This window comes from Lagopus muta, chromosome 4, assembly GCF_023343835.1.
Source record: "Lagopus muta isolate bLagMut1 chromosome 4, bLagMut1 primary, whole genome shotgun sequence".
NCBI classification, from domain to species: Eukaryota; Metazoa; Chordata; class Aves; order Galliformes; family Phasianidae; genus Lagopus; species Lagopus muta.
In genome coordinates this window covers 14029598-14047784 of record NC_064436.1, presented here as the reverse complement: position 1 = coordinate 14047784, position 18187 = coordinate 14029598, and the positions used below count along the sequence as shown (strand labels likewise).

At 37.9% G+C, this 18187-nt stretch overlaps 2 protein-coding genes across 15 annotated transcripts in view; one reads left to right on the top strand and one right to left on the bottom strand.

Moving 5' to 3' along the window:
• The window catches only part of GATB (glutamyl-tRNA amidotransferase subunit B), an 83993-nt gene extending 77645 nt beyond the window's left edge, over positions 1-6348 (top strand). Inside the window, exon 16 of the transcript XR_007376717.1 lies at positions 3626-6348. The gene's annotated coding sequence lies outside the window, so the exon portion shown is untranslated. The remainder of the gene's footprint in view (positions 1-3625) is intronic.
• FHIP1A (FHF complex subunit HOOK interacting protein 1A) overlaps positions 1-18187 on the bottom strand; it is an 85786-nt gene that overhangs the window by 29190 nt on the left and 38409 nt on the right. For 5 of the 14 annotated variants that reach the window (XM_048943035.1, XM_048943048.1, XM_048943034.1 and 2 more), the window contains 4 exons: positions 7916-8147; positions 6365-6991; positions 1797-1955; positions 250-336 (listed from right to left, as the gene is read on the bottom strand). In XM_048943035.1, coding sequence (XP_048798992.1) covers positions 250-336; positions 1797-1955; positions 6365-6991; positions 7916-8017 — 975 coding nt within the window. In that variant the 5' untranslated portion in view covers positions 8018-8147. Of the gene's footprint in view, positions 1-249; positions 337-1796; positions 1956-6364; positions 6992-7915; positions 8151-12040; positions 12227-16388; positions 16512-17028; positions 17530-18187 lie in introns of those variants that run through there. The other 9 variants (XM_048943043.1, XM_048943038.1, XM_048943040.1 and 6 more) reach the window with 7 other exon arrangements.

Below are 18187 nucleotides of genomic sequence, written 5' to 3'. Positions count from 1 at the left end.
GATTTTGATGGCATGTCAACTTAGCACAACGAAAATATTTCACTTCATTTCTTCAGAGAATCTTAAATGTTTTTTATCCACTTCTTGCTTAATACCTGGTATAATGTAAACAAACAGTACAGAAAGAAAGCATTCACTCATTTATATAGAACTCACTACTGATTGTATTCAATAGTGTCTCTACACGGGCATTATCCACAGTGCTTTTGCCTGTTGTTAATTCAGGTTGTGCTTGCATTCACCACTGACCTTATGGAGTGCAGGAGCCATTACTGGCACTAAAAATCCGTTGTAAATGTAATTCACCAGCTGGTTACGTATCAAGGGATGCGCCACCTAAGGGCAAGAGAGATGGAAGAGAAAGACAGAGAACAATAGCAGTGAGACTGCAAACAAGACAAGGAAGATAATACTTCTGTCCATTACCAAAACATTTTCCCATTTAAAAAACATATGTCATTTATCCATCACTCAAACATTTTCTATGATGTGAATTCTTAAAGATACTTTGTTCTTCCAGGAAAATACAGCAAGGGTGCTTACTCAGAGTAAGCCTGCCAAAGTTAGAGAACAGGACATCTTGATTTCCCTGCAGGTTGACAAAGATGAACAGACCAACAGTAAAGACTGCATGCCCATGCATCAAGGAAAGACTTGAGATTCTAAATTTAATTCTTGCAACCTTGTCAGGGTCACTTGAAGGTCGATTTGCCATCATTAATTTGTCCTTTTACAACAAGAAAAAACAGGATAGCTGTTTACCTGTGTTTCAATAGTAAATAAATACAAGTACTCTCTAGCTATCGGGATAAGAATAAACACACCACCCACCATGGCAACAAAATACAACAGAACCTTAGCAGGAAGATTCAACCTCAACTGCTGAGCACCAACATCCATCTCTGACATGGTAGGCCAACACAGAGAAACAGGAGGGATTACTTTCCCAGCAGCAATTATACTTTGCAAGCATCTCACTAAAATTTATCTTTTACTTAACACTAAATGTGACTCAATTTTCAATCCTACTCAGCCATTTCTTCAAGTAACACAAATATCCACTGTTTGTATAGAAGTTACAACGTATTTAAATAAAATTCTGAATGAGGGCTCTATAAGGCTCTATATGCTTAAAAGCAATACCAAGTAAGGTATTAAGACAGAAAAAGAGGGAGAAAAAATAAAAACTAATCAAGAAATAATCATTAGGAACAGAGAGTGGATTCTACGCAGGCCAATCTACAATGACATTATATTCCTAGAAAGATAGCTAAATTCTGCTTAAGAAGGTGTTTGGCTTCATTCTTCTTAATGCAGTGCGCACTGCAAGGTGAAACAGACTATTTTCTTTTATATACTATTGTGAGAGTTTAAATATAGATAAAGTGCTTTTTTAATGCTTAAATTGATAAAGACTATTTCCCCCCCATATTTAAAAGCATTCAATTTATTTTCCATGTCAACAGTGGCATTACAACACAGTAATACTTCGGGTGATTTTTTTGTTTGTTTGTTTTTGAAAATACAGAAGATGTTCCCAATTATGTGATAAAATATCAAGAGTCTGATCAGCTATGCTGAATTCATCGACATCTGTCATCTGAAAACCAAAAACATATTAATTTATCCTTATAATTGGGACAAGCAGCACAAAGCCTTCCCTTTATAAATAACGTCTATTGGCGTAACTAATAAATGAAAATAAATTCTCTAATTCCACAACAAAAAACCAAAAAAAAAAACCAAACAACAACTGCAGAGTTTATAAAACCACTATTCCAACTTTGCTCCATTACCTGTATCACAGCATTGCAAAATTCAAGAGAATTCATGAATTGCACAAGGGCAGGTGACAAGAGCCAGTCATCTTTCAGCAGGCAGTGCCACTCTTCTCCTTTTTCTTCCAACTTGGTAGGCAAAGATGAATAGAGGCCACTTAGCCCTGTTGCCAGCACCTGTATTTCAAAAACAGAAGAGAAATAAGTTAGCTTCCCAAACGTTCATCTGTTTCAATAGCATTGCCACACAGCAAATCATTTGTCTTGCTGGTTTTAGTAGCATGAGAGAGTGTTATGATTAATTCAGTTTCCTCTTGAAAGAGTTATGTGGCAGAAAAACATGAGTATTTTAAAGAGTCTTCTATATAATATAATTCTTCCAGGAGCTGGTATCTGGGAGAAAGAGATGGGAAAAAGCAGGTTGTCTTACATTCTTTATCAGAAATGACAATTTCTTTTTTAAATGGTTATGAAGCGATTTTACATTTCCCTTCAACCTCTTCCAGAAGAAGCAATCGCTGTCATATTCTATAGTCTGTTACATGGGGGTGATTTGCATGTTACCATTTATTTATGCACCCATCAAGTTTTTTCAGTAGGAAATAAGAGAAAACAGAAATGGTGGGGAAAGCATCCCCATCAACAAAAGTGAAGTTCAGCTCACTGTAGCCACAGATACATGTTGACGTTTATTCACAGACACTGGTATTCAGATGAGTCCACGTCACAAAAAAGAAAATAGTCAGTACATGTAATTTTTCATCGACCTTTCCTTATTCACTTGGAAGAAAAGAGAAGAAATAAAAACTTGAAATAAGTAACTATACAGACATAGTTTCCAGTGCTATTAAGGCTTATAGCTGATACATGCACATCAGTTCTAAGTTTTAGTTACAATTCAAAAAGCAAATTTCCAACAAGCTTTTTACACGGCACTGAATATATTTTGAGTATTGGCATTTTCAGAACAAGCTTTCAATTATTATTATTACTTGAAACTGGAAATTTTTAAAATATTATTTACAATTTTTACCCTTGTGACATAATTTTCTACAACTTCAGGACACACTTAAGATGATCCTAATTTTAAGGACATAAAGACACAGCCTGATGAAATCTTCTTAGCTGTCATTCAGTAGACTCTTGCAGGAATTTTTCCTCTTTTGAGAAACAGCTACTTGATGTCTACATGGATATAAAGTTAAAGCCCAGAGGAAACACAAACGTTTCATCTATTAGAAAGCAAACCGTTGACAAAGTACAGCTCAACAACCAAGGGGATTTAGGTCCTGATAACATGCAAGTGTAACCAATTACATATGCTAACTCACTTAGATGGACAAAAGCAGTCCTTCTAAACCTTATCTATTCCTAAAGTCACGTAAATTGAAGGATTTCTTCTGGCATAATTAAGCAAATATCATGAAAAAAACTACTTTTTCCACAAACAGATAAATACAACGTGTTTTACATATATGTGTTTGTGTTTACATATATAAATACAATAAAAGGTTGCAGGAAATATACTAAGAAACCAAAAATCTAAAGCCACTGAGCACAAGCTTTACTTGTTTAATCACATTCTTCTGAATTAAAAAGCTTTTTTCTACAGCTGGAAGACACGACGATCTCAGCAGACCTATTAAAATATATGTACTGCCCTTCACACTTGTACTCACAAACCCAGGCTTCAGAAAATTCTAGGAAGGAAGAAATTCTGAAAGGAGAATTTGAGTTTCGTTTGTATTGCTATTAGTTAATTAATGCAAACTTGGTTTTCCATTGTCTGCTTAGAACTCAATTGCTATTCATAAACACACACTCACAGAAAGCAACCTGATTTTCAGAACAGCATTCCAGATGCGTTTCTCCTTGACACGGAAGTTTAGTTCTGAAGCACGATACTGACTTTGGACAAACTACACTACTTGCAACTAAAGCAGCAAGCTCACAATCACTCCACGTCTTCAGGTGAGAAATTCTTTAGTTTGTCTGACCTACTGAAGTAACAAGCGACAGATGACTTTTGTTATGAAGTAGCAAATGGCTCTATGTGAAATTACATTTCTAAAGCACTGAGGAACATGGCTTCCTCTATTTAGAGAAAAAGCATTTGAAAATTTTCCTAGAAAAATATGGTATAATTACAACTACTGTTTGAAATTATTAGCAGAACTCTTCATGTTTTATAAAAAGGCATACTAAATAATACACAAATAAGGCTACATGGAGTTTTAACAGAAGATGACAGTTATCAATGAAAATCATTATAAAGGGAAAGAAATGAATGAGTTCACATCCCAGGAGTGTAAGGATGGGTTTTGTTTTTTTTTTGTTTTACTTTAGACAGCATTCTTTCCAATTTCTAGATTTTAGATTTTTTTTTTAGAATTGTCACAGCAGTCCTACAGTCCTACTTTTATACAAGCCTTTCCAATAGCTCCTTTTTCACCACTGGGTCACAAGTCTTTCTGCTTTATGAACAATCTCCTCAACTAGGATCTTTGTCTTGGTTCATGGAAGACATTGTGTGACTGACTGTGATTTGTCTCAGACACATTACATAAACAAAATGCTGTGTTGTTAATATGTCATCAATTGCTACCCAGCCATCTTATTTACACATTTATATCAATTTCTTGCCTTTAATATTTCTTTTTCCTCCTACACCTGTAGTTCTATACCTGTATAGCCTGAACTTCTCAAGTTCATTGCAGCCACGCTTCTTTCTGCTTTAATATCTACTTTTCCAAGTTGTGGTGTATTTACAAAGACAGTGTGTTATGGAGAAGCTGTGAGATGCTATCCTGCTCAAAATTCTACGTAAACGCTGTTTTCCTATCATAATAACAAACACATAACACCTTATATCACAGACTTCGGAAACCTGTAGGTCAAAACATCATGAAACAATTTGACCAAAGATACAGAAAAAACCTGTGAGAACTTTGCCTAACAGTTTGTCTGCCCATTCCATGTTAAAAACATTTTTTAGTGAAGTGTCCTCACCTCACTTCACCTCTGAGGCATGTTTACACTACACAGTAAGGGGCAGTATAGAAAAATCAGTGTATTAGCAACCAATTAGCCAAGGAATCTGAGACATCCTCACTACAGTGATACTCAAATGCAATCCATAACAGCGAAGGACCGTGCTACCTGTTTTGTGGTGCAGATGTGGGCTCACCTACTATGATTTCAGCGATACACAGCAACGTCACTGCTGTTCACCAGAACAAACCAGTACTGGAGCCCATCACACTCAAACACAAAAAAGATTTTGCGCCAGCACGCTAATTCTACAGCACTGCATTGAAATTTTATTACAGACTTAGGCCAGCCTCATTACAGTTCAGACAAGTCCGATTTTAGCACATTTTGACAAGAGGCCATCTTAATTAGAATGATTGTCAATCCTGGCTCCCTGCTGTTTGAAGGTTAATATAGCTGGCTTTTATCTTCAGTGTAAAAAGGATTTTTCCTTTTTAATTAATTGGAAGATGTAATTATGAAAGTTATAGCGTGGATCCAATAATTGTATCTCAGGATTGTCTCAGGGACAATCTAACTACCAAGTTCATATTTTTAGCAGTATCCATTAAATAGGGTCAAATGGAGTCTCTCAGCACAAGACGCCTGATGCAATATTTACAACTGACAAAGGAAGCCATTTACAAGTTTCATTTTGGAACTTACAGGCTTCCTGCAGACTGTAAGCCTGCACAACTCTCAAGGAAGATAGTAATGTGAGAGTAAATAGGGACCTGTGGCTGGAATAACTGCTGTACAAATGTTGAGGTGGAAGGGCAGGCCAAAAACTAATGCAGAAGAGCATCTTAGCTTCAGAATGATACTTGGTTTTGAATCATTGCAGATCTGAAAGCAATTTTTGTGAGCAGGCATGAAGAAGCAATAGTGCAATGCTGTTAGAAAATGTATTTGTTTAATCACTAAGATATTCTGTTCACGAAGTACAACTGATTTGCCAGATCTAATAATGCAACATTACTACCAAGTTTTGTAATAGACTACATAGCATGATGGTGTTATGGCCAAGACAGCCATTGGAACCTCATGATCCTTGACAAAGAGCAAGTCTCCCATTTACAGGACTGTTCAACTGGCGTTACAGTATGGTATACAGAACTGGTGTAAACAAGTTTCACCAACAGAATCAGTAACCTGAGAAAACAGGGTTCACTTCTACTCCCTTCACTCCCAAAAATTTTACAGGGTTCTTAGGGTGAGCTAGATCAGATTCCTTCTCTGAAGAGTTCTGCTCTACTCCTATTAGTTTTCCAATGATACTCACTGTTAGACTGCAAATAAATAAATAAATAAATAAATAAATAAATGGGCCTATTTGCATGGACCCAAAGGAAAGGAACTGCATTGGTATGGAAACAAGCAGCAGGACTGCATCTGGAGTCAGGCCTGGCTTAAACAGCACTATGTTTGTGAAACAGTTGTTAGCAGAAATAGAAGAAGTAATACGTTACAACACATCTTTATCAGAAAAGACAGAACAGGACAAGAAGAATAAAGATGATTAGTTTAACACTGAAGATCAAGCAAGAACAACTTACTGGGCAAAAATAAGTGTTTTCTGCTATGTGGTTTGCAACAACGTTGTTTTCTGCTGACAGGGACATAATGAAGAGCAGTGCATCACGAGCCTGTTGGCCTACTCTTCCTTCTCGATGAATGAAGGGAATCAGAAGGGAAAATATGAGGAAATTGGCAGCTCCTTGGTCCTCACTGGTGTGGAAAAACAGTTCTAGAATGGAAGGATCTTTGGCTATTATAGAACAGAGCTGATTCAGGAGGACAACTAGCTCTGTTTCCACTGTTGGAGTAGCTGTTCCTGAGCAGGAACTCAGCAACATCATCAAAGGCTTCAAGATGGGCTTGTGATGTAGCAAAGGCTGATGAGACTGGGTTACCAGCATTTCATACATTTTGAGTTGCTCAATTTTTGTCTCATCAGTGAACTCCCGCCGCAGGCTCCAAAGAAAAAGCTTCTCCATTATGTTTTCTGAGACCACAAACTCTAGAATGGGTCCCATGGAAGCATCCTTTGCTTGCTCCTCAATGAGTAAGAAAAGCATGTGCTCCACATAATTCTGAACAGTGCTGGCTTCATCAGGTGAAACTGCACCATACTTGGCCTGAGTATTTTTCAAAGGATCATGTTTCTCTAAGATTTTTAGAACCTAAAAATAAACAAAAGCAGATCAATCATTTGAGCATACATTTAAAAATATTCACTTACATATAAACATAAGGGGAAAAAAGACCTCAAAATTCGTAACACAGAACTTAAAACAAAATGATATACGTTGTATTTACACTTGCAGTTTCTGTCAGTCAAACCTTCTACACATAAATGTTTTGGATATCCGAGACTGAAATTTAGTTGTTTTCTTTCCCCATTTTTATAAGGACCCAAATTTGCCACTTGTCTCGCTGCTGAGAACTTGGACTTCTCTTAAGCATTAAAAAACTAGGTTCTCTTTAAGACTTCAGAAATTGAGTTTTAATATTTGCAATAAGCTTCTCTGTCAGAGAGGACTAAAATCACAGGGCCCTTCATGCTGAGTAACTGAGCTCAAGGACATCAGTGCTGCAAGGTGGTTCACAGCAGTAAAGAAGCCCACATAGCTATTCTCTCTTTGCCACATCTTCAGTGATATCTAATGGTCACCACTGCCCCAAAACTCTTGCAACATTGAATATACATTTCAAGACTGAGTAATAATTATTCCAGCATTCAAACCCCTGCATTAAATTCTGTTCTGCATGCAATCAATGAAGCTCATTGTCAGTGAAAAAGCCACTGCATTTAGTCCTTTTGTGGAGGATAACTGCCACAAAACCACAATGGAACAACAGCTCCTGCCCCAAAATGAGTGCTTAACTGCAGTTAAGTGGCAAAAGATGGCTCTTGAACAGCACCTCTTTAACACTGGAATTATCTCAGAAACACTACTGCCCCTTTCTGCAGCAGTCAGTTCAACATCATGTTCTGCACAAAAGATGTGCGTTCCTCAGAAACTCAGGGTAACTCCTGAAGTAAGAATAAAGCAAACTCTCATTAATACAACCTACTTCACATCAATAAAACTCAGTAGCATTACCTGTGCCCAGTGTGTCGTAAACACTATCATACAGGTTTCCGGGTCAACCCCCTGCAGGCTCAGACCCTGCTGATTTTTTCTGATACTAGTTCCAGAGGACATTATAAAGTTTCCAAAGGTCAACCCACTAGGCCATGCTGAATTTCCTTTGAAAATCCTGTTGGTAGTGAAAGGTGCCCAAGCATCATGAAGAGATCAATATCCCGTTTTGAGCTTCGGTATCCACAGGACTCTGCTTAAGAAAAAACACAAAACAAAACACATCTTCATACATCCAATTTTATGAGTGTCTATATACACATATCTATATACACACACATACATGCACACAAAGAATCTACTTCAAGATACCACTAAAACCCTTTTTCATTTCAATTCAACTGGAGGGTGGAAATTTGTAAGCATGCTACATATGACCACCACCTTAGACTTTTCCTCATACAATAGTTTTCAGTCCTGAAGCAGGTCTTTTGAACAAAGGCGCTACTCAAATATACGTCAAGCTCACGCAGTAAGCATTGTAGGTTTGCAATACAGTTTTGTTTCTATTATGTTTCTGTCATGCAAGCACAACTGTGTTCAGAGTGCCTCAATAACCAATGTTAAATAGACTACTTTAGTAAAAAAGTACAAGTTAGTTCCACATTTTTAAAAACAGTATCAGAAGAATAGATACAATTGCAAATATTTAAATGCTTCTGTCAGAGAGCATACCATAAAGAGTTGGAAATAACTGTTGAATATCATATGCAGATAGAAACATGTACTTCTATCTACACCAAAGAACAATAATAAGAAAAAAGGACATAAAAAACCCTTCACATATTCAAGATCAAATAAATTGAGACGTCATTTTTAAAGGAATATCAGAATAAGACCAAACATTGGCACTTTCTTTTCATCCATTATTTAATATCCTAGCTATCTGAGTATCAAAGCAGTTTCAAATCTGCAAGAGAAATTTAAAATGAAATGAAGACTGATATCTTCCAGATATTTATGAGGCTTAAGAGAACATATTATTACTTCAAGAGCCAATTTCTGTGTTGCAGTTTCCACTTTTTTTCCATCAGCTTTATACTCATACCCTTTTCTTCTTTGCAAACCAACTAGGTGACTAATTTAATTTGATGTAAGAGCAAAAAAAAAAAAAAAAAAAAAAAAACCTCCAAGTTTAGGAAGACAGTAAGTGCACAACATGTTCCTACAGCTTATGTATATTATAGAGGAATTGTTTTTATTAGAGTGCATTTTGAAACTTTCTGCTTTCCTCCCTCTCCATTAGATCCCAGAAGACCTGGATATTCTTTGGCTTAGTTAAATACATCATGGGGTTTTCTGTAACATACAATGCCACACTTTGTAAAGCAATTCTTTGCTTATATAGTAGATATTCCTATGCATGTATCCTACAAGATAGTTATCTTCACCCTGCAGCAGACACCTCTGCTCTTTGCAGGTATGCTCTGCAGAGCATATCTTCTCAAAACAGCAAAACAGGGAGACTGCCACAAAAGCAACAGCAAATTTTGCAGTGTTTAAAATAGCCCAAAAAACTCCAGGCTACAATATTAGTAGTTCTGAGACAAAAAGAAAAACAAACAAACAAACAAAAAACCCAGAAGTTTCTAATGAAATGTCATCTTGTTTCTCCGTATATTCACATGTTCAAGATTCAATTGCATACTATGAACTTCCCTCTAACCCCCAGCCCTTGCATGCAAGATGCATATGACTTATTTCCTAAACACTCCCACCCATCCAATACAATTAACATGATAGAGTTTACCCCTTCTGAAGAGAAAATAATTCCTTGCATGGAGGGCACAGCATAAATCTGGGGATCATTTATCTCTCTGAGTAACACTGCTTGCAAAACAATACTGTGTGTTCAACACATACAGACCTTCTGGTGACACCTCCTAGGAACACCAGAAAAAGCCTGCTCCAAGTAGTTTGCCTAATATAATATCTAACAATCCAAAGCAATGTTTAATTCCTATTATTTATATCACCTGTCCGTTGCAGATCAGTTTACCCTTCATCAGCCCTCTCCTCTAAGCAGAAATCTTCCCATTTCCATAGCAGCTGAGCAGACCCCTGCAGGCAGAAGTGCCCTTTGCTGTACAACCCCAATTCACCCCTTGAGCAGATCTGTCCTGTGCATGAAATGAAGCAAGCAGCTTTGGAAAAACTAATGTGATCATGTAATTAAAGATGGTATCATAAGGTGCAGTGAGAGAACTTAATTAACAATGCAGAGGCAAGCTTGTTTCTGGAATTTACTAGTTTTGAGTTGTTTGACTTTTCAACTTAGAGGTTGTTTCAAGGTAGAGTCTGCATGCCGTGTAAGAGTTTATTTAAATAAAAGAAAGTGGTATTACACATCTAGATATCACATGGGAAATAGTCATCAAAAAATGATACCGAAAGTCAAATCACAAACTTCTGGCCAACTATTTAAGCTAGCACAGAGCAATAAGGGAGGCTTTCTTCATTAACACTGATAAAAATGACTGGAGGTTGGAACAAAGAACATAACTACCCAGTTTATATTATTAGCTTAAAACAAAACAACTTGTCTCTAGCAAACATTAGGTTCACTTGCACCTAGCCCAACTATCAGATCAGAAATTTAGGAAGCACAGACCTTCCCTTCACAGTGGCAAAGACTACAGCCTTTAATCACCTTAATTTTACAATTAACTAGACAGCAACAAACAAGACTGCAACATAACTAAATTCTTTAAAATCAAATCGATTCCCTCAAGGAAGCAAATATTTCCAACCTGGAAACCATCTTAAAATGTCATGACTTCGTAGCCTACAAAACAGTAATAGATTGTGTGAGCTTAGAAGACTTAAGAGTCTGAAACACTGTTTCAAAAAGTATACACAACTGTATCAACTTAAGTGGCAACAAAGTAAATCCTGAAAGCAGGGTACATGCTTGAAAAAGGAAACTTATTTGGAAGAGACAGTGTATTTCAAGATACACATCTACCTACAGTTCCTATGCTCTTGTTTTAGCAGTACTACAAATAATATATTCATTGTATTCACAGTAAGCAGATTTATTTTCCACTAGATTAGCAGGTTTTCCTGATTATTTTGCAAGGCCAAACTGCCGCAGTAATGGCAATGTTGAATTATTCCTTGCAAACTAAACCTAACTCTGATTAAGGAGGACAAACGGCCTGATAATACTGCATAAAAATTAGGGAAAATGAAAAAAAAAAAAAGTATCAAATGCCAAACATAGAAGAAGAGATTGGTATGAACTTGGGCATCACTAAAAACAAAAATAGCAGTTTATTTTAATCATTTTTTATCAGTTCAGTGTTGATCTGAGTAGTTTTAGATTAATGATGAGACTGAAACCCAGCCACTGGACGGGCAATGGACAGCCAATTTCAATTTTCCTTCACAAGTCTGTAAATCTTCAACCCTTTTTCCACAGCTGATTATAGGGCTCAACTCCCCAAACAACAGAAGTACTTATTTTATTGAAAAGTACACTGTAAGAACAGCCCAGCAGAGAATCCCTTGTCAAGTTACAGAATCATAAAATCATAGAATGGCCTGAGTTGAAATGCTCATAATGACCATTTAGTTTCAACCCCCTGCTATGTGCAGGGTCGCCAGCCACCAGACCAGGCTGCCCAGAGCCTGGCCTTGAATGCCTCCAGGGATGGGGCATCCACAACCTCCTTGGGCAACCTGTTCCAGTGCGTCACCACCCTCTGGGTGAAAAAATTCCTCCTAATATCCAACCTAAACCTCCCAATCTTAGTTTGAAGCCGTTCCCCCTTATCCTATTCATCAGTGAGCCCTGCCATCTCCTGGGCTAGGATCCACTTTCCCTTGGAGACAGGCACTGAGTAAACTGCAAGCTGCCAAATCTACAGCTATTTCTACTGCATGGACTAGCTAAAATGCAAGAACAGAGGGGCCAACTGAATGCTATGGCCAAAAACACATTGATGGATTATGGTAGAAATTACAGACAGTAGATCTAGGAGGTACAGTTACACAGCAGAGACAGTTCATCAAAGGGCATATTAGCAAAGCTAGAGAAATGGCAACAAGCACTCAAGGAAACCGTAATTAAACAAAGCGGAATACCTGAAGGAGACTTTGACCTTCTTAAGGAGGGCTCCTGATACACCACAGGGCATGTTCATCCATTGCCATCATTTGTACACAAGCAATTCTCCTGGAACTCAAGAGCGTACTATCACTGCAGGTACTGTTGCAAAGACCCAGGAGGAAGGAGCTGCAAGTTCATATCCCTAGGTCATCAATCTGAAACTAAGGAAAAGGGCCATGGGAAATAAGGCTGCCAATCTAGTGGTATTACTTGCTCCTTTTAGACTTATAAGGAACATAAACCTGTTTCTCTGTTTCATCTCCCCCGGTCTTGGCCTACTATAGAAAAACGACAATTCAGTGACAATTAGAGGCTGAGAACACATCATGTTGGCTAAAAACTCGAAAACAAAAAGGCAGCTGAGGTGTTCTTAACAACCAAGATACATCTCTATGCTTTCTTTGACAGAAACACTCAGATGTCATATGACTGAGTTATCTTGTTATCATCACTTACAGACAATTGCTACAGAAGGAGTATGAGAGACTTAATTTAAAACTGAAGATTAAAATTACATTGCAGAAAAGTTCGTTTTTATTTATACACTAAGGAACACAGATATCACTGAACTGACTGAAGAGCTTTAATTTCACTTGTTCATTCCCGAAACACAGCCAAAAGAAAAGCATTTTTCCTGAGAGAACCAAGTCATTAATACGGCCGAGGACCATGGACTGAAGCATTTGTAGCTGTACTAGGTGAGACATGGTAGAAAAAACAAACCAACCCTCAATTTAAAACGATATTGTTTTAAACAATATGCTTTCATATCAAGTTTCAAAGGAGAAGAGAACCACCCCAAAGGACACAGAACGAGTCATCAAATATGAGGTACACTTTCAATTCATTGATTCATAGAGGAACTGCAAATATCAGTTGCTGCATCTACAGAAGTAATTTTTTTTCAGTCATCACTGAAGTGAACTATTGGGAAAAAGCAGTTGTTGCCGACATCCCCATCTCTGCTGGGAATTTGTGCAGAGTTTATTTCAATATCTGTCACCGTGTAGGAGTCGGAAGGAGCAGCATATTCAGAAAGCAGACATTACATAACCCTTCTTTAAGTTCTGGTTGTCCTTGCGGAAGAGAAAAATCAAAACGCACCACTCAATCTGTAACACTGATTTTGCCTTCCAAGATAACAAGTCACAGAGGTATCAGAATTAGGTCATAAGAGCTTGGCCCCAGCTTGCTCATAGTTTAGGAAAACACAAACTTCTTAAGGTGTGATGCTGAAGTGAGCTTTCTTTGTAAAGGCGTTTTGTTTTCATAGGTCTTTTCTTGTTTAAAGGTTACACAGTGTCTATAGCTGAAAGTATGAAACAAATTCGTAACAAATAAGCTGCGTATCTGGAAAACCTTCCTGAGAGGAAAAAGGGTGAGGCCGGTGAAGCAGTAGAAAACTATCTTCTAGAGATCGGAAACTATTTTCAGAACATCAGTGCACAGTTAGGAAATGCTACCTTCCTGAGAAAACAATGGTCTAGAAAATAGTTTCTCAATATACCCATAATTCTCATACTCAGATTACTAAAAATAGGACTCAGCTAGATATCTTCTGCCTACAATAGCACTATGTAAACAGTATTTCTAGTGATTTGCATAACGTGTCAAACTAGTCCGTATAATAAGCGTAAGCTGTCCAAGACTGATGTTCCCAAGTACAGAAAGGGACGTTAAAGATGATGCGCACGCTTTCAGCACTCATCCATCATCAAATGCAGATATTTGCTGTAACCTTCTGCATATCTCTACTTCGTGATAAAGTAGTCACAAACACTGTTTTCCTTCCAAAATCTCACGATTCAACAGATTCTAAATATAGCCCAAGCACAAGAGTTAACGTCTGACCACCACTAAAAGGTCACCCTGATTACCTGATCAATAAATCAACAAGCCAATCAGCTTCCCCACAGGATTGCTATCAAGATTTCACTGAGAGAAGAACTTCCACTTTGCACATGGAATTCCTCTCTCTCATGCACTTGCACGTGTTACTTCTTCTCTTTACCTGCCTCTCTCAAATGAAAAGCCCAGGAATAGGATCTAAGATGCCATTAAATCTAAACTGCTAGGCATGGAATGAATATTGCGCAGTTGTTAACATACTACTTACTCTCAAAGCACATTTCTCTCTCCTCTCAGGAATTCATTTGCAATAGTAAGTTGTTTTTTTCCTAGGAAAAAATATTTTTACAACTGTGTATAAATTCAGGCAGCTACCTATTACACAGTAAAAACCTCCCACTCTCTCAGTATATTCATTATAGTACACGGACTATAATAATTGACTAGATGACTTAAAATCCTCATTCGTCTTTTTGCACATGATTACCTGAAAGTACTCATTTCAGAGAGAATTTCCACCTAAGATGACTACCAGCCAAGTCAAAATTTTTTCCTACGCTCTGAAGCGATAACCTGCTAGTGCCAGGATGAACTAATGGATGAAGGGGTGGCCAAAAGCACATCGCTGCGCAGCTTCAGGACAACTGCTTCAGTACGCTGTAGGATGGCACATGCCTGTCACAAATTACCCAGCAAGCCAACTATGCTTTATAAGCTACTAAAACCTGAAAGACCATTTCCATACCTCATATTACGTACTATGCATCACCTGACATTAGGTAGACTGTTGTAATAAAATATTATACCCAGTGGATTTGCACTTTTTTTTTTCTTTTAGAAAAATAAAAGGAAAAACAGAAAGAACAGACCATCATGTAACCACCCATTGTTTGTATCAGGCATTTGCAATTTAGCTTGGAGAAAGCTCCAGAAGCTAGCGAACTCTCTTTGTCCTAAATTACACTCCATGCTTGGCAAAGAGGAAAGCAATTGCAAACCCTTTTTCATTTCCTTTTTATGACTATCAATTGCCTAATTTGGGGATAACAACTGAATAAATGTTATTGCTTAAGATGAGATGCACAAATCACTATGGCACACTGTTCACTGAAGAACAAGGATGAGAAAGAGAAAGAAAAGCAAAGGCAGAACAAGTGCTTCTTAGGAAATCCTAATTCACCAGCTACCTAACACTGAAACCCCAGGTATTTGGTCTCATAGGAAATCACACAGAAATGCTGTTTTCCCTCTCACCTTCTACTCCAGCTCAGAGAATACACGGAAAGTTGAAGTTTCATGTCACATAAATTCCTACTGCAAAGTCAAAAATTCCCATAAAGTAACACTTCCCCTATCTCCAAGCACAGCTTCACAAAAATCCTTCCTCTGCTCCTGCAGCAGTGCACTTATTTAAAAATTCCAGTACAAACCTGCAAGCTGAGTGGATTTGGGCAGATTTTGGCTTTCTCTACATACTTGGAATTTTCTGCTTTTAACACATGTGCTGTTGAATAGCAAAATCCAAAGAAGATTGTTGGCATTCTTATTAGAGCATAAAAATTCACATCAAAGAAAAATCCTGTTATTGAATTTACATTTCCATTTCTGCTCAGTTTCATTGTATGTTATGCAGGTGGCAGGTGTTTTTCTTGTTTCTCAAGCTTTCCCAGGAGTAAAAGTATTTGTTTAAGTGTAAACAGCATTAAGATGTCCATTATGCAGCGTAAAAATTCATACTTCATCTCTGATTTCATAGCATAAGTCCACTCTGTTATGAGAGTATGTTACAACCTATCTGGAAACTGAAAGCAATTCCAGCATCTTCCATTCTTGTGTCCATCTCTGTCAGAATAATGAGAAAGCCATATGATAGCACTGGCAAAAAAAGAACTGTCGCTATGGCACTTCTCTACAGTACTTGTCTCCAGCATATTTCTAGCTTTAAGATAAAATCAATTAAGTGAAGGAACAACTAAAGAATTACAGAAATCTAACACTGTCATGACAATTTGGTATAATTTTTCAGTCTCACCTTTGAATCTTTGTATAAATGTGAACAGAATTACAGACATCTTTCTGGTCCAGTGAGGAGTGAAGATAAATTAGCAACCTCCACACCCTAGAGCACAAAAGAGGGTAAGTAATAGCCCTTTCTGAATTGCAAATGAGGACGACACATCTGAAAAAGAGAGTGCTCTGAAAAAACAAAGAGCCTTGCAGATTTTGCAAGGAGATGGCGTCTACCAAAAGGTGGAGTTAACATCACAAATCATGGAAAACAGAATTCATTTACTATTTAAACTTTCTAACACTTGAAATGCTCAAAACCGATAGCTGAGTAATGAAAACAGCCGGATGCCAGCTCCAGCAGGAATGCTTCACTGGACAGATAATGAAGTCGAACCACAACCTCTCCCATCTGATTTTGTAACACCTAAGAACACAACTACAGGCGTGGGAAAGCGTAAGTCCCACCTGCGATACACTGTTTGTATTCCTGGGGGCACGCCTCCGAAAGTGGGAAACGTCTGAGCACATCTCCAGGAACGCTGCTGATTTTCTCTCCTGCTGCCATCCCTCCTTCTGAGGCTTTTGGAGCTGTAGAAGTTACAGTCACACCAACACTTCTTCAGTTCTTGTTTTTATAAGTAGTTGAGTAGTACTCTTATCTTCTATACCCGAGATCTAGTGCCTTTCCCATCCCACTTCCCCTTGGCCCAATTTTTTCAACGCATCTTTCTCATTTTCCTGAAAAACTGCAGTCTGCATGTTCTCTGAAGTCGCCTGAGGCAAAGTTACATATGACATAACAATCCTCAGAGCTCCAAGTACAAGTTGAAGGCAGAAACAGTGAGAAAAGGTAAACAACAGTTGGTTCGTACGCACATGCCTTCAATGTTAGTCAGCCATAACCACAACATCTTCCAAAGTATGACTCCAGCTTTATTCCTGAGCACACACTTCTTGAAATTAGATTACAATCTTTTTCTACTCTGATTTCCAAGAGTAAATAGGCTTTAAGAACTAGAAAGCACGTCAAATCTTTTTTTTTTATTTGATACATCAACTAAGGACAGTAGTAGTATATGGAAAACTATCATCATTTACCACTTACCTCTGCTGAAACTAAGTGCACAGCCATTACAATAGCCACCGCCATCTCTGCTCTCTGTTTTTTCCACATCTTACTGTTTTATCTTCAAATCCCTCTCTCCCCACAGACACCACATTACTTGCATCATAACTCACGCCACGGGCACTCCAGTACTGTTTCTGAATGTCTCTCCACTAGCCAGCACTTGGGTACCTCTGCTGCTCTCAAGCACATTGCACTCCAAATAACATCAACCTCCAGCACTAAAGAGTCGCTGACTGCCCGAGGAGGCAATGTCCAAGTCACTCCAATGACTTCAAAGGACCATCTGCATACAATTAAGTGCCCAGTCTGAAAAAGTAACTAAAACTAAATGGTGTTACTTCTGAGTCAGCACTGAGCCAACTATATATGACTAATGACAAATTAATGAAAGATGGTAGAAAACTCTCTTCACATGTGCAGGTACCAGAAGCACATCCACCTGCAATTAATTACACATGCCACAGCAATCAAGCTAACTGGAAAGAAGGAGTACCCACAGTTGCCAACACTTGAAAATTCACAACAGGTGGACTCAACAATTATAGGTGGAGTTGCTACAATGCCACCACAACCTGTAACTCAGCAGCACTGGGAGCCAAGATTCATTTTTTTTCTAATGGGAAAAATTGAGTTCTCCCTGTGACAGTGTACCTATCTGCCAATGCAACTATCAAGATGAATGCAAAAAAAATAAAACACGGTACTATGATGTACGACTACTAGCATAGTAAACCTACCACCAGAAGCAGCAAATTGATTTTGTGGACCCCCGAGGGCTGTAGCTACTGCAGTTAAAATCCAGCACTATACCAGTTGTCCCATCTCACATCCCTCAGAGTACTACAATGGGTTTTTAACACCAATTTCACACAAGGTGGTAAGGAAAGAAATAAATCTTGCACTTCCAGCAACCATTTAAACAACAGATCCAATCACAATAGAGCATTTCAGAGAAATATGAAGCATAATTCTAATATTTTTCTACAAACTGGTATAATCATTAAAGAAACCAACCTGAGAAGATTAGAATAAAGCTTTCAAAACAAAGACTTCACAGAATTAAATGTGAAGCGTGCTGCCACAGTTACCAAACCTTGCATCTCCTGGGAAACCCTCAAGCCTTGAAAGTTTCAAG